This window comes from Pelmatolapia mariae, linkage group LG16_19 (genome assembly GCF_036321145.2).
Source record: "Pelmatolapia mariae isolate MD_Pm_ZW linkage group LG16_19, Pm_UMD_F_2, whole genome shotgun sequence".
NCBI classification, from domain to species: Eukaryota; Metazoa; Chordata; class Actinopteri; order Cichliformes; family Cichlidae; genus Pelmatolapia; species Pelmatolapia mariae.
In genome coordinates, this window is record NC_086241.1 from 69,574,980 (window position 1) to 69,590,827 (window position 15,848).

General features: G+C 45.7%; 1 protein-coding gene and 1 long non-coding RNA gene across 4 annotated transcripts in view; one reads left to right on the forward strand and one right to left on the reverse strand.

Moving 5' to 3' along the window:
- The window catches only part of ccdc88c (coiled-coil domain containing 88C), a 52,085-nt gene extending 47,496 nt beyond the window's left edge, over positions 1 to 4,589 (reverse strand). For all 3 annotated transcript variants that reach the window (XR_010096457.1, XM_063496806.1, XM_063496805.1), the window contains exons 1-2: positions 3,706 to 4,589; positions 818 to 930 (exon numbers count right to left, since the gene is read on the reverse strand). Coding sequence is in view for 2 of the 3 variants with exons in the window: in XM_063496806.1 (XP_063352876.1) it covers positions 818 to 930; positions 3,706 to 3,765 (173 nt within the window). In the remaining variant the exon portion in view is untranslated. The remainder of the gene's footprint in view (positions 1 to 817; positions 931 to 3,705) is intronic.
- Positions 4,590 to 12,352: 7,763 nt separating this feature from the next.
- Positions 12,353 to 15,348, forward strand: LOC134645463 (uncharacterized). The gene is made up of 4 exons (XR_010573961.1): positions 12,353 to 12,477; positions 12,555 to 12,579; positions 12,725 to 12,831; positions 14,396 to 15,348. It is a non-coding gene; the product is annotated as an uncharacterized LOC134645463 (long non-coding RNA).
- Positions 15,349 to 15,848: the final 500 nt, after the last annotated feature.

Genomic DNA, 15,848 nt, shown 5'->3' on the forward strand with positions numbered 1-15,848 from the left:
CTCCGCGGGCAAACAAGACTCTAAATGTTCGAGGTATAAAAGGCAGATACTGAAAAGTCAATTTTCTGCCATCATTACATAACACCACCCAGCTGCACCACCTCTGTACATCCTGTCAGACGTGAGCTGGGCTCGTCTGAATGAGTGTGTGCAGCCGTGCTGTCTCTCCTTCCAGTCACGGCTGCGATCAGCTCCTGCAGCTGCTGTCAATAAGTGAACTTTAACCACGATTCAGCCTGTCAGGGTTTTCTAACGAGTGGATCGGCCTGCACGCTGAAAATCAGTCCTGATATTAGTCAGGCTGCATGAGCGCCTCGGCTGGTGACGGCTGCAGTGAAAGTACGAGTCACTGAGGGGTGCTGAGGCGCTGCACCTGCTCTCTGATCGATGCTTCTGCTCTTCCTCCTGAACGCCCACAGCCTACAAGCCTCTGCCCATCACACGGCTCGGTCTAATTCCTGGACCTCAGTCTAGCTGACCTGAGCTGTGCTCTGAGGCTGCAGACGACGACAACTCTGTGAAGCGCCTCAGCGCCGAGCAGCACATCTGGCTGTGAAGTCTGAACCTGAAACTCAGGATGTGGTCGCACAAATACACTCGCACAGACACACACAGGAAACACAGGATTACCTCTCTTACCCCCTTATGTACTCACACACACACGCATGCACACACACACACACACACACACACACACACACGCACACACACACACACACAAACACACACACACACACGCACACACAGGCAAAAACCACCAGAAACACTCGGCAGTTTTGACTGACTCATGCAAATGAACGCGCTCGCTGCCACCTACATGTGTGTCATGATCTTGTGCAGGAAGACGCCGTCCACCAGCTCCATGAACATGCTGAGTCGCTCGTCTGAGCCGGCGCCGTCACCTGACCCCAGCGGGCCCAGCGTCCGCACCTGAGGACAGAATCAGAACATCAACTGTCTGCAGCTTTAAAAGATTTCACATTTTAAAAAACTTTAAATCAAATTCAGAACCAAACTATGAGAAACACAGAGGTGAGTTTGAAATGAGGTTAAACTCCGGTCTGAGTTTAAGAGCTCAAACTTTGCTCCCTTTTATGCTTTTCTGGCTCATTTAAAGGAGCCGTTCCACCAGCAGCAAAACAAATCAAGTAACAAGGAATAAAAATAAAATCTTTCCCATTTTCCATGTTTGAACCACCTGTTCACACCTGGACACGCAGCTTCCCGAGTGCTGTCGCTGCTCTCAGGCTGCCTGTCATCTTTACATCACCATCATCATCATCCTCAGCTGTAATCTAAACACCGGGCTGAAGGACGGCACAGTTTGGAATCTCTGCTCCTCTGTGAATCTCCACCTTTCTGTGGTGGAGATGGGGTGTGTGTGTGGGGGGGAGGGGCCTCTGAAACCAGCTCCATGGTCATAAAAACCTCTGACGCTGACTGTGAGGAAATCGTTTCACTTTTAATGAGGAGAACAGCTCAGACACGGAGAAACACAAATGTCATCATTAGACTGGTTAGTGGATGTGACCATGTGACTCAGTGAGCAGGAAGTGGAGGCTGACGGGGTCGTATCTAAAGAGCCGAGCTCTCCGCCTGGGCCGAGGAGGGCGTCCCGAGCAGGTTCCTGTGACGTGCGCTTTGTTCTCCTGGAGTCTCTTATGATCACGTTGGTATTAAACAGCAGTTTGTTCTCGTCTTCTCCAGTTTGAGACATTTTTATGCCTGCAGCCAGGCTGAGCAGGGTCGAAGGTCACGGTGCTGTGACACATTAAACAGCAGCTCTAATGTCACATGACCTCGGCTGTGGCGGCGGCTCAGAGTTTAAATGACAGCGTGCAGACTCACGGAGACAAGCCGGCTTGAATGAGTAGATTCCATGTTTTTTTTAAGCATTACTCACTCGGGTAATGGCGAGGAACGCCTTGCACGCGCTCACTGAGGCTCTGCTGGAAGCCAAACCACAGTCTGCTGTGGTGGGAGCACGTGGCCTCCCCCGGGTTCAGGAATCCTGAGGTTAAATCCAGCTCAGGCCTTGGGTTTAGGATCAGAACCAGGATCAGGATCAGAACCAGGGCGGGTCCTGAGCTTCCTGCAGGGTTCCTTGAACCCTTGGATGTGTCGGTGAAAGTGTCCCTGTGTCACTTTCCCACCGTGTGACCTCCTGATCCGAGTTTCCGCCCACGGGACAATGGTTGGCTGAGCCGACAGCTCAACAGGAAGTGCCACAGATAGTAGCAGCTGACAGCTCCGCTCGCCGTCCCAGTCTCCGACCTGCCTCCAAAAAGCTTCAGAGATGATTCCAGTCCAAACATCTGGAGCGATCAGAGGAACATCATCACCACGGCGATAAAATCACCATGAACCGGGTTTTTTTAGGGACTACATTAAGAAGTCCAACTTAAATTTGCCTCTGCTTTAATAATGTTCCAGGATATCAGGAGCAAACGACACCCCCGCAGCTCCTGAAACGCCCAACACAGGAAATGATCGACCAATCGAGTTTTTACACGTCAATCACAAACATGTTTCTCTGTCAGCTGATGACGTGAATCAGATACGTGATTGGCTGTAAGAAGACCCTCCCACAGAGGCATCAGTGCACGTGCAGGGGTCACTGGAGCATCTGCGAGGGCTGAAGCACATCTGCAACTTCTGCTGACGTCCAGATGTTTCCGTTTCTCCATCACTGACCTGAGAACAGCCCAAACCATCACCGCTGAAACATCTGGAGCTTCATGAAGCCGCGAAGGATTTCCGACAGTCAGTCTGGGTCCACCGGATTGTTCCTTCTTCCCTGTGACCTCATTTCCTGTTGACCCGCCGGCTCAGCCAACCATTGTGCCCGTCTGTGCTGGACAGAAACTCTGATCAGGAGGTGACCCGGTGGGAAAGTGACACAGGGACACTTTCACCGACACATCCAAGGGTTCAAGGAACCCCAGGACCAGGTCCAGACCCTGGTTCTGATCCAGATCCAAACATGTCTGCAGAGTTGGCTTCATGCTGGATTTTTAGTATCTGTCTGAACTTTTTCTGGAAACTTTCAGTTTTTAATTCCTAAATCTTGGCCGTGAATTTCCGGATACTCCCAGCAGAGCGGTGCTCAGGCTACAGCTGCAGAGTCTGAATCCGCTGCTCATGCAGGGAAAACTGGCTGATGGGCCGACACCAGGCCAGCCAGCGGGCTTCTCCACATCCACGAACTGCAGCTGTACATCGATCCACCTGAACCCTGCAGGCACCCCAGGACCAGGTCATGACCCTGGTCCAGGTAAAGCTCTGGGTCCTGTTCCTGGTTTCAATCCTGGTCCTGGTTCTGGTCCACACACACGTCTGCTCCGTCTGTGCTGATTCTCAGAGATGCTGAGCGCTTGGCTTGTGCTCTGTGTTTCTGTTAAAGGTGTGATCAGGTGAAACATCCGGAAGCTTCTCCTGGTCTCTGCGGCTCCTTCAGGAACTCAAACCACCCCTGAAGCTCAGACTGACCGGAAGTCCTTCAAACTCTTTCAGATTAAAATGTGCTCTGGAGAACAGCGCGTGAACTTTTCTGTGTAACACCTGGAAAGTCCCACAAACACCAACCAGAAGCTCCGCCAGCCGCTCACACCCCAAAATCAATGTGTGTGTGTGTGTGTGATACACCTGACGTGTGCAGCGCGTGGGCAGCAAACCTCACAGCTGTGTGTGTGCGCGTGCACTCACCCAAACCACCAGGGGGGACTCCATGAACGCGCCCAGCAGCTCGGACAGGGTGACGTCCATGGCTCTGCTCGGTCATCAATACTCCGATCGATCGGCGGGTATCCGCGGCGGGCACGCGGGAGGTCTCCACAGCGGGCAGAACAAAGCGCCGCGAGGCATCGACCCCCCCTCCCCGCCACCAGCGCGAGCTCCCTCTCTCTTTCTCTCCCTCACTATTGTCTCGCGACGAAGAGCCGGTCCGAGCCACACGAACGGAAACGGAACCAAAAAAGTACCGGGAGAGCCTCCGCGCGCGCTCCCGTCGGTCCCGGCTCGGTTCCGTTAGCTCAGCGCGTGAACGAGCAGCTTTTTTCCGCTGAAGGTAAAAACACCGACCCAAACTTCGCAGGACAGTTGATCGTGTTGCCAGGGAGACACCACTGGGACCGTAAAGTGGAGAAACCGCCGTGAAGTTTGACAAAATAAAGTAAAGTGAGTGAAAAAGAGCCGAAAAAGGCGGGACGAAGGAAAAACGCGAAGCGGAGGGACACAGAAAAGTTTCCGCTGCTCGCAGCACCTTCACCGTGTTTCTCCTCCACAGCGCTCCATCAACCTGACCCACAGACGCCACACGCACGAGCACAGACCGACGGACCCGCCGGCCAATCAGCGCTCACTACAAACTCTGCTCCCGCCTCTTTTCAGGAAATCTGCCAATAACAGACCAGATTTACTCTTTGTCTGACGTCACCAACAGACCGAATCAAAGAGTTCAGACAGAACAAGATGGTGACCGCCCCGAGGAGGGAAATGTATGGAGGACACAAACTGCCAATAATGGACAAATTAAAATGCCTTAAAAATCAAATACAGACAACGTAATCAAATCACAACACGTGACATGAGCCCTGTTAATTTACCTATTTATTACAAATATAATTTACATTTACAAATTATTTTGTGTTTATTTGATCTTTTCCTTTGCATTATTTCTTCATTTCAGGATTTTTTAAGTCTTTATTTGCCAGTTATATTGTCGGTTTGTTTGTTTTTTGTTTTACTTAATTATTCCAGTAATCTAAAGAACATGTGAGATAGTCATAAGCTGAAGAAAGGGAGGAGTACTGGTGTACCTCACAGGAAAAGGCTCACTGAGAGCTGGATGTGAAGAAGGAGAAAGGGACTGGTAACGAGCAGCGAGGCATCGAGGGCACTTTAAACTGTTTAACTGGAGAGTGAGAGGATGAGGAGGGATGGAGACGAAGTGTACAGGTGCTGATGTGCAGAGCTGTAGGAGCTACAGAGGGTGAAGCTGATGATGAAGATGGCCTGTGGTAAATGGCCTGTATTTGTATAGCGCTTTACTTGGTCCCTAAGGACCCCAAAGCGCTTTACACGTTCAGTCATCCACCCATTCACACACTGGTGATGGCAAGCTACAGATGTGAGAAGGAGTTTTTGAAGCTGACCTAAGAGAGCAGCCGTGTGGCTCCGTCCTGACAAAGAGCTCTACAGATGTTGGTGGAGACATTCAGAGAAGGTCAGGAGGAGCTTCACTGAGTCTTTGTGGACGGCTCAGAGTCAGAGAGGCTGAGATGGTCTGAGCATGTGCAGACGAGGGAGGGTGGATATGCAGCAGGTAAAAGAAGCACAAACCCACTTACTGAAGTGCACTGAATACTTTGTCTCAGCCTTTGTTGCTGATGACAGCTCCTGCACGGCTCAGGTGGGATTCTGGCCCGTCCTGAAGGTTCTGTGGGCCCGTCTATGAACTCTGACCTTCGTTCTTTGTGTCAGGTGGATTCAGGTGAGCTGATTGGCTGGGCCATCCCAGCAGCTTTATTTTGTGTCTCTGAAAGCAGCTGAGAGTTTCATGGCTGTGTTTGAGCATCGTCTCGTTTCTTCATCTTCCCGGTAGACGGCAGCAGATTTAACGTCTCGAGCTTCCTTCGCTTACACGAAGCGTGTCAGTGCTGTACACTGACAAACAGCCCCCCCATCACGCTCCCACCTCCAAACCTCCCTGTTGGTGTTTTTGGGGTGATACACCACGCCCTTTGACCCCCTAACACGGTGTGATCAGTGTTTGTGTCATGTGATCAGTCTGTATTCCTTCACAGGCTCGTCTAAAAGATGTTCAGCAAACGTTTTCTTCAGCGTTGGAGTCGTGGAGGTGAGCGGGCGTACAGCCCTGCTGCTTGAGTGCTTCAAACAGTCACACCTGCTGGTCCAGGTGTGACTGTCCTTTTCACTCCTCTGCGTGAAGCCTTGTGAGGAGCACCTGATGGTTTACAATGAAATGATGATGAACTGTGGCCCGACAGTCTCACTGGAAGCTTCAGCATGTTTTAAATAAAGTTTGAAGGTCTGGAGAGAGCTCACGGTTTCACCCATCACGAGATCTTTCTGTGTGACACGCTGGTGATGACGCACCTTTCTGAGGCCATCAGGTGGGACTGAACCAGCTGATGCTAATCTGCACCAAGCAGCAGGACTCGTTCTAATCACTGATGTTGAGACTTTTCTGCACGTGCTCAGTGCTTATTTTTCCCGCTGCAGTGGACGGAGGAGGAGCTCAGAGGAGGTTCATGGATGAAGGATGCCGAGGGTTGGCGTGTCAGAGGAGGCTGTGTTAGGAGCAGATGCAGGCAGGTGGCTGGTTGTGGCGCCCCCTAAAGGGAGTGAGTGAGGACAGAATTTCTTCAGGATGATTTTTTATTGTTTTTTTTATTTAAAACGATGCTTTTGTGATCTGAATGTTTGTGTTCATAATCAATAAAGATTCTGAGCTGCTGATTTTATTTATTTATGAATATTTTAAATTTGTAAATATTCACCGTCCTGTTTGTTCTGAGCAGTTTTTCTCCTAAAACGACCTCACACGGTGAGCAGCAGGGAATCCTCTCGCTGCGCCTGCGCACTCTCTGATTTTACTTACAGGTTTGAAGGAAACCAAAGATCAAAGCTCGGAGCCGCAGTGGCGCACGCGCTCTGACGTTTTTACACCTGAAACTTTCATAAACACGTCAGCGTGTTTCAGTCTGACGTCACTGCGCTTCTCATCAGTTTATCTCGTTATCACCTGTGGAGGGAGGAGGGGCGGGTCACACCTGTGGTTCTGCACCCCTGTTTTCTCTCTTTGTGTGTGCTTTTATTCTGAAAGAAAACCTGAGCTCACGGCTTCACTCGAACACCGGAAGTCCATCAGACACGCTCACACCGTGTGGGAACAGCTCCACCCTGTGGCGCGCTCACGCTACTACACGTCACAGAGCGCATCGCTGTTTGTACGGCTGCGCACAAAATCCCGCCTCTTTCTGAGCGCTCCTTTATTCCACTGTGGTCTCTACTGTGGAGCTTTATTTTATTCATTTCATGTTTTCTTCTGTTTCATTTGTCATTTTTTATTTTAATTGGGTTTTTTTTACTGTTATAATTTTATGTTTTCTATTTTTCTTATTCAATTATTTTACTTTTACATATTTTTAACTTAATTATTTTGTACATATCTTTTCATTTTTAGTTTGTTTATTTTTATTTACATGTTCTAGTGTTAATTTTCGCCACTTTTGTTCATTTTGTATATATTTTATTTTTATTTAGTCTTCTATTTTATTTTCCATTTTTATCTTTCAGTTTTATTTACTGGTTCTTACTATTTATTGATTCCCACCTGCTGAGACATACTTTTATTTTGGAGGGTGGCCCGGTGTCCTCTGATTTTGACTTCCTCTTCTTTCTCTCTCTTCCAGAGTTAACTTCAAGTCTGAGTCTTTTTTTACATCTTGTTCACAAGTTTTACCATATTTAGTGAGACTCGTGAATGTTGTAATTGCTTTAGTGGAGAAGAAGAGAGAAAAAAAGAAACATTAAACATAAATAAGTGAAATTAAATTAATCATCTACAAAGTGCAGTAGAAGTACAGCAGGATTGTTTAACCACTAGGGGGCGATAAGAGACTACAGAGCGAGGTCGAACCTCATGCTGGCTTCTACAGTTTTAATTGCTTTTTATTTTTTTGATGATTGAACACATTGAATGTAGTGTTTGAATTAATGTGTTATATTTAAATCTTAAATGTGTTGTTTAAAGTGCTAAAATGCGTAAAGTTTAGATCACTTTTATCATATACACTCATGAGAACTTAATGAGTCTTATTTCTCCACACGAAGGTAAAAAGCATCATTTAGGAGCTTTTTCTCCACATGCAGAGACAGAGCTGCGATTGTTCATGGTGAGATTCCCTCTGCTTTGGTGAGCAGAACTCTTCCTCTTAAGGAGAGATCTCTCTGATCTCTCTCTGCTTCCAGAGCTGCTTGGTTTTCATTCATCAGAAAAACAGGACCATCAGGCAGCTGAGTGATGATCAGATTTCTGTGCAGCAGTGAGACACCTATGAGATCTGATGTGGTCTGCTAAGAGTTGGACGGATGGTAAAAAGAGAAGCAGGCCATCCTTGTCTGATGCCTGTTGATCAGATTTAGTTCCACCGTTAGTGTCTCTGAGCTGTTTCTGTAGAGTCTCTGTGGATGAACAAAAGCCAAGTTTATGTAAGGACTGTAAAATGAACTGCTGTTCCACAGTGTTTAGAAAGATCTAAAAATAACATGAATCCACTGTCATCAAAAAGTTGACAGTAGTCTAAAACATCCAGAACTGATCTGATACTGTTGGTTATTTGTCTGTTAGCCATAAAACCTGATTGTGTTCATTATGAGGGAAATCCATTTTGAGCCTCTTTGCTGAACTTAGAGCAAAAGTCTTATGATCCTTATTGAGCAGACAAATAGGCGCCAATTATCTGGAAACGGTCTTTATTGGGTTTGGGAATGAGAGTGGGCGGTCCCTGAGTCATAGTGGGTGGAAGACTTCCCTCATCAAGACTTTCCACAAAAACAGGCTCAGCTCAGCAGCAAAAACCTTAGAAAACTCTTCAGTTAGACCGTCTGTTCCTGATGATTTGTTATTAATTATTATTATTATTATTAATATCGACCCTCTGCAGGTATCAGGCTGTGATGGGCTCCTCCGTCTCATACAAACTCATTTGTGTGGCATCGTATTTGATGCAGAACAGCTGATTGTTCTGTAAATCATTTTAAATGGTTATAAAAAAAAATCCTTGGTTGCATTTTTAGGTCAATAGTTGCAAAAAAATTGTTGTTTGCCAAACTTGTGTTACACAACGAGTGTTTAACTTTGTCATCATGCAGCAGAAGTGTGAACCTTATCTCAGCTGAACAGTGAGGAAGCTCTTCTATTAAAAAAAGAAAACACAGAACCTGCACTTACTGAAATACAATGAACCTTTCTTCATTTTTCTAAGTAAATATACTTCTATATGAAAGAAACAACTAAACAAACACACACTCTGAAACAAAGAGCTATGATATCTGTTTGTGTAGAGTCAAGTGTAAGTGAGCCATCAGGAATCCTGAACATAGCAATCAGAGGACAGGATGAAGAGTTACTCCAAGAACAGCTGATATAACAGGAACATACCCAGTCCAGAAAGCTTCCAGCTCAGGACAGAACAAACCTGTGGCTAAGGTGACGAGGAGAGCCGTGGCATTTATCACATTTGTTTTCCACTTCCAGATACAATTCAGGAAGTCTCGACTTAGAGAAATGTGCCCTGTGTAAGACTGTAACAGGGCAGCCCTTAGCGGCTAGAAACACAGTGAGATGGACCAAGGCAAATGTAGTGGAACAAAGTATTTATTTGCTATACAGCTCTCCTTACAACAATTAACTCGTCGAGCTTCTTCATAGCGCAAAATCCATTCTAATGACAACCGGCAGCCTTAAATATGTTCAGCTGTCACAGACTAACCCATTATTCCACTCTCAGGTAAATTCTTAAATCCCAACCTTCCACCACAGTATACAATATATCAATTAGAATAAATAAATACATTTCACATTTTCATATTAATAAATATTTCATACTTTAATTTTACACCAAACCCAATATTATAAAAACCCAGAAACCCCAGCAAAAAAAGATTCACCACACTCTCTTAACCCGTGGTCTCTCCCGGAACCTTTAAATGGTGTCTGGACCCCCGGTAAACATTTGTCCAAACACCTTGAAGAGGACACAGGCAAGAAAGGTGAGTAATCATTATCTTACAAACACTTATTTGCACCACTTTTATTCCTAGATCTCTCTCTCACACACTCACTCACTCTCACTCTCTCACTCTCATTAGTTTTCCTTACTGGTCAGCCTCAATCACAATCTCAATCACCATTCTTCTCTCCTCACAGACAACCACCACATTCCTTGATGAGGAGCAGCTGTGCAGGATCTGAAACAAGGCTACCAACTGATTTTAAAATTCCCAATAAATATTCAATAAATAAACATCTTGTGTGCAAATGTTTTACTGTGCAAATCCATGCTTAAAGTGCAATGCTAAATAAAGTGCTTGAAAAGGTGCTTTTAATAAAGTGAAAGGTGTGCTCTAAAGTGCTATACAGATAATATAATATAAATAAATGTAGTAAGGGAGTCCTCTTCCTTACAAAGACCTTAAATTGAATAAGTCCAAGACGAGCGCAGGAGGTGGAAGATCGTACCCTCGCTCTAGCCTGTTCCCAAGACTCCTCATGGATTTGAATTCCTAGTTCTCCTTCACATGGACACTTAAGCTTAACATTAGAGTGGTTGCTAAGAGACGGGATAGTATCATAGAGTTTTGAAATGGTTCCTCTGTGATGAGGAATAAATGATAGCGTAGTTTCCCACTGCTGTTCTGGAGGTAAAGACGGGAAATTTGGGAAACACTTGAGAACAAAAGTTCGAATTTGAAAATAGCGAAACAAATGGGTAATAGGGAGATCATGACGAGAAGACAAACTGGCAAAAGTATCGAAAACACCATCCACATATAAATGTTTGACCTGTTTTATACTCTTGTCACACCACACTGAGAATGTCGAGTCCAAGACTGAAGGGGAAACAAATGGTTGTCGCTTAGAGGACCCGAGGAAGACGGCATTACAAAATCAAAGTGTCGTCTAAACTGAAACCAGATCTTGAGTGTGTTAATATCCACCTGATTATCAGTGTACAGAGAGGGTTTTACAGGTGAAGAGCAAAGCTGGTGTAGAAGAGCCCTTACATGATGATAGCTTCAACTTACACCACGAGGAACCAGAAGATTTCAGCCAGTAGCAAAGTTTATGGATGTGAGCGGCCCAGTAGTAGGCTAGAAAATGAATTAATGCAAGTCCTCCACTGCATCTGCATCTCTGCAGTAAAGTTTTAGAAACCCTGGGCGGCTTCCCTCCCCAAATGAAAGAACCAATAATCTTGTCCAGTGAAACAAAATGTTTCGGCAAAAATAAGGGAATTGACTGGAGTGAAAATAAACATTTTGGTAAGATGTTCATTTTAACAACATTAATCTTACCGATTAAAGAAAGGGGGCGATTACCCCATCTTTGAATATCAGGTGTAATCCTTGATATAAGGGGAGTCAAATTAGCTGATTTAAGGCCAGATAGAGAACGAGTCACGTTAATCCCTAAGTATTTAAACCCCGATGGACTGAGACGAAAGGGTAGATCGGACTGTTGAAGTTGACATGCTGCTGTATTAACGGGAAAACACTCACTTTTCCCCAAATTTAATTTATAAGCTGAAAACGAGCTGAAGTTCCCCAGAATACCTAAAACAGCAGGGATGGAGCGTGAGGCTACGTCCACACTCGTGCGTTTTCGTTTGAAAACGAGTGTGGACGGAAACGCCGTTTTCAAATCTATCCAGGCTCGTGTGGACGTAGCCTAACAGTGTGACAAAGGTGTGAAACAGACAACCAGTCACCAAAAAGCAGCACTAATAAAACAATGTCACCAATACAAAAAGGAAAAAAGTTCCAATGCACATTACATAGTTTGAAATCCACACTTTCAACACAAGTTAAACGGAGGGTGGCTGCATCTCGTTCCTAGGTCGTCTAAAACTGGTCATGTGATTTGGACGTGTCGGAGCGTCCGTCGACCCCAGAGGGTTAAAGTTGGAGTAGAGTTTATCCAGTAGGCTAACCCTTTTTTGGATTTTGGAGAACGCTACTTTTAAGTTCACATGATTGTTAAAGAACTTTTAGTGGTCAGTTACACAAAAGTGTTACACAACTACTGTTTAACCTCTGTCACAAATATCTCTCTGCTGATTGCTTAACCTCCACATTAAGCAATCAGGGACAATGTTAGGGCAGAGCACACTCTGAATGTAAGCTAAGGATGCTCTTGAGTATCAATCCATAGGTAAAGCAGCCATGACAGATCATGTAGCATGTTTATCGTGTAAGTCTCCACAAAGAGCCGTGAACATCAGCACAGAAGTACAGGTCACATGATCACAGCCTGTACACAAATTAAATTCCAGCTGTTGTGATCAGTGTATATAGCTCTGGATGCTAAAGCTAACTCAGCCCTTAGTGCCATTAGCACCCAGCAGAACATAATAGTGAGGCCATTCAATCTATAACGGGCTTCTGAGCATTACATCTGAAGTGTTAACGTCTGATTGTGGCTGAAGCTTGTAAAAAGCTGTCGCACTCACAGAGTTCACCATATTTGCTGACTGTGACCACAGGTGGAGTCTGTCAGAGACGCTGAGGGTGTGATGATGCTCTGATAAGATCTGTGCTCTTCTTCTCGTTTCTGTCTTCCTCATTTTTAGGCTGCTGTGCCCCTCTGCTCATATAAAAACCTCCTGAACGACCGCAGATGGAACCACTCCTTACAGCTAACTGAAGATCACAGACCTTCCACCTGAGCAGGTACGTGAAGCACTTGGTTCACAGTTTAGTCCCAGTTCAGTTTCCTGCATTTCACTGGTTTCTTTCTTCTGTTGCAGTTTCAGGACAAACAAAGCAGTGAAGGTGAGAACGTTTGAGATTCCCTACATGGATTTGGATTTAACTGCCTTAAATTCATCTCTGGTCAGCTGTTTATTGGCGTTCACTGATTTATTGCATTAAAGCGGATCATAAATGTAAATAAAATGTGTTGTTTTAAACGGTGCAGATGAAGTTGCTGCCCTGCTTCATGCTGTATGTCCTGCTGGCAGCTGGAACCAGTCTGGCTGTGGATGTGAACTGGCTGACTAAAGTTGTGAAAGTCATCATAACTCGGTGAGTGAATTTTCTTGATTTGTCCTCTGCCTTCCCCAGATCCACAAAGCACATGTAGACTGGTTTGGCAAACTCTCCCACAAGCTCAAGTGTCCTGGAGAGGGTAAAGAGTTGGTTCAGCGACCAGAATGAACACTGCATTGTTCCTCCCCTCTCTGAGTTCGACTAAGAGACCAAGTCTCCTCTCCGGCACCTTGGTGTAGACCTTCCTGGAGAAGCTGAGCAGTGTGATCCCCAATAGTTGAAGGACACCCTCCAGTCTGCCTTCTTGAAGATGGGAACCACCACCCTGGTCTGCCAATCCAGAGGCATTGCCTGAGATATGCAGTAGAGATGTGTCAGCCAGGACAGCCCTATCACATCCACAGGTGACACTGCCACCAAGGAGATTCTTAACTGCCTTACTGACCTCGTCCTCAGTGATGGTCGAGCTGTCCCCCTCATCCCCGAACTCTGGGTTCTCTGAAGAAGACACGTCATTGGGATTAAGGAGGTCCACAACGTATTCCTTCTGCCACCTGACTCAGCAACATCCCCCCCAAATATACAGCATGTGAGTAGAGCCAAATCACAACAATCGTCTCAAGGCACTTTATATAGTAAGGTAGACCCTACAATAACACATACAGAGAAAAACCCAACAATCATATGACCCCCTATGAGCAAGCACTTTGGCGACAGTGGGAACGAAAAACTCCCTTTTAACAGGAAGAAACCTCCAGCAGAACCAGGCTCAGGGAGGGGCGGGGCCATCTGCTGTGATTGGTTGGGGTGAGAGAAGGAAGACAGGATAAAGACATGCTGTGGAAGAGAGACAGAGATTAATAACAGGTATGATTCAGTGCAGAGAGAAGCACCCAGTTTCCTCTTTTCGGTTTTTCAGAATTGCTTTGAGGATGACTGAAAGTTTTTTTCCATGGTCTCACCAAACTCATTACACGCACAAGTTTTTGCATCTGTGACTGCCAAAGCCACACTCTGCTGTGTCTGCTGGTACCCATCACCTACTTTCAAAGTCCCACAGGCCAAGACACTTTCAGCCTGATGGCTCCCTTCATCTGCCATGTCCACCATTTGGTTCGGGGATTGCCACCTTTCAGCCACAGCTCAGTGCAGCAGCTTCAGCCTACCCTGAAATGCAATTGAACCTCTGACATTCCCAGGGATACAAAAATACCCACCCCACCCCTGCCACCTCCAGACTGGAACAGAGTCCAGCCCGTCCCCAGGAGACTGGTTCCAGAGCCTGAGATGTGTGTTGAGATGAGCCCAGTTATTTCTAGAGTCAGGCTCTTTCCTCACCAGAGAGCGACTTCTATATGATGAATTGAAGTGCTACATAATGTTCACTGACTCTTAAATACATAAATAGAATAAAGTGATTTTGCTACAGTTTAACTTAGATCAAAGTGGTAAATGTCCAACCCTAACGAGCTCGATAAACGTGTCTAAATTCAGACTGAAGTACTGAATTAACTGTAAATGTCACAGAAAACAGATTTAATAATATACCCACACTCTGTCTGAATCGATCTAAGATGTTTGTTTTCTTTTCCTTTGGCAGATACCATATACCAGACAGGCATTACAGTCTGGCTGTAACCATCCCACAACAACAGGACCCAAACACACTTGATAAAGTCCTTGAAGGCGACAAGCCTGAGAATGTTAAAAAGAGTGTTGACAAGGAGAAAGTGTACGAAGGGACAAGGATGATTTTCTCTGTGCCCATAAAACGTGATCATGCAGAACGTTTAGTTCTGCAAAAGTTGAGCAGTCTAAGAAAATATACAAAGAATAACTTCCTCCTCATCTACTCTTATCTCTCCCCATGTCGCACTTGCACAGACAGAAAGAGTGAATTTAACATCCTAGAACTGATTGAAAGGGACGTTCGCTATTGGCCAGATGGAGCCTTTGTGTTTACAAGAGTTTTTGATCAACCAAAGTCTGAAAATGAGCCCAGAGACAGAGAGGAGATCATACACTCACTCTATGAGGTCGGGTGTTCGATGGGTGGTCTCAAATACATCTTTCGCTGTGACAGCTCTCAGTGTCACAGCTGCGATGAACGTTTCAGAGCTTCAGAGATCTGTATTACTAACAGCCCTCAGCCTCCACAGGCAGGAAGCAGTGGGACAAACACCCAGGGAAACAAAGTCTGAGGTCCACACTGACTCTCTTCACTGACAGTCTGGTGTCACCTGGTCTCAGGTGAGTCCTGCGAACCTCAGCACTGACATCTGTCAGTCACCATTAAGGAAGCTTTGTGCAGGATCACAGATGACATCACAGATGACATCACACTGTGTCGATGAAGCGTGTGTTTTCAGACAGCTGCACCTCACTCACACCCCCAGACCCTCCACCTGTTCCCTCCACCTCATTTACTGTCTGAAGATGTCCAGAAGTCTCTGTGAAAGCAGACTGTAACTCAATGATGGCGTTCATGAATCATGTGACTGCCTGACTGTGAGGTGTTTGTGACCCCTCTGTGTTCTTTCAATAAAGCTCAGCATCCAGCTTGCTGCACGTGTCTTTTATTCTGAAGGAGAGTTTCACATGTTCAGCTTCCTCTTTATGAAGCCCAGTGACTCTGAGCTTTTATTCTCTAAATCACTGAACAGAATATGTGAGCGATGCTTTTAAAGGACCTCACTGGTTTATGGAGGGAACTTTATGATGTTTAATCTTCATATGACATAAATATGAAGCAGTATAAATCCACACACCTGACAGATCAACTTCCTGCATGCTTTAAACAATTTCTGTTCACACTCGTGTGACTTCCATTGTTTAAAATGATGAAACAGTAAATCAGTCTGTCTGAATCTTCCTGCTCGGCTGAGAGCTTCACAGCACAGCGGAGGAAGGATTATGTAAATGATTACTCTGACATCACAGCGTCACCACGTTTACATCAAACTGTGAGTGTTGCTGTCCTCACATTCACTCAATAACAAGTTAACATGGACTAATGAAATGCTGTGTAATGATAAATGCAGACGTACTACAGC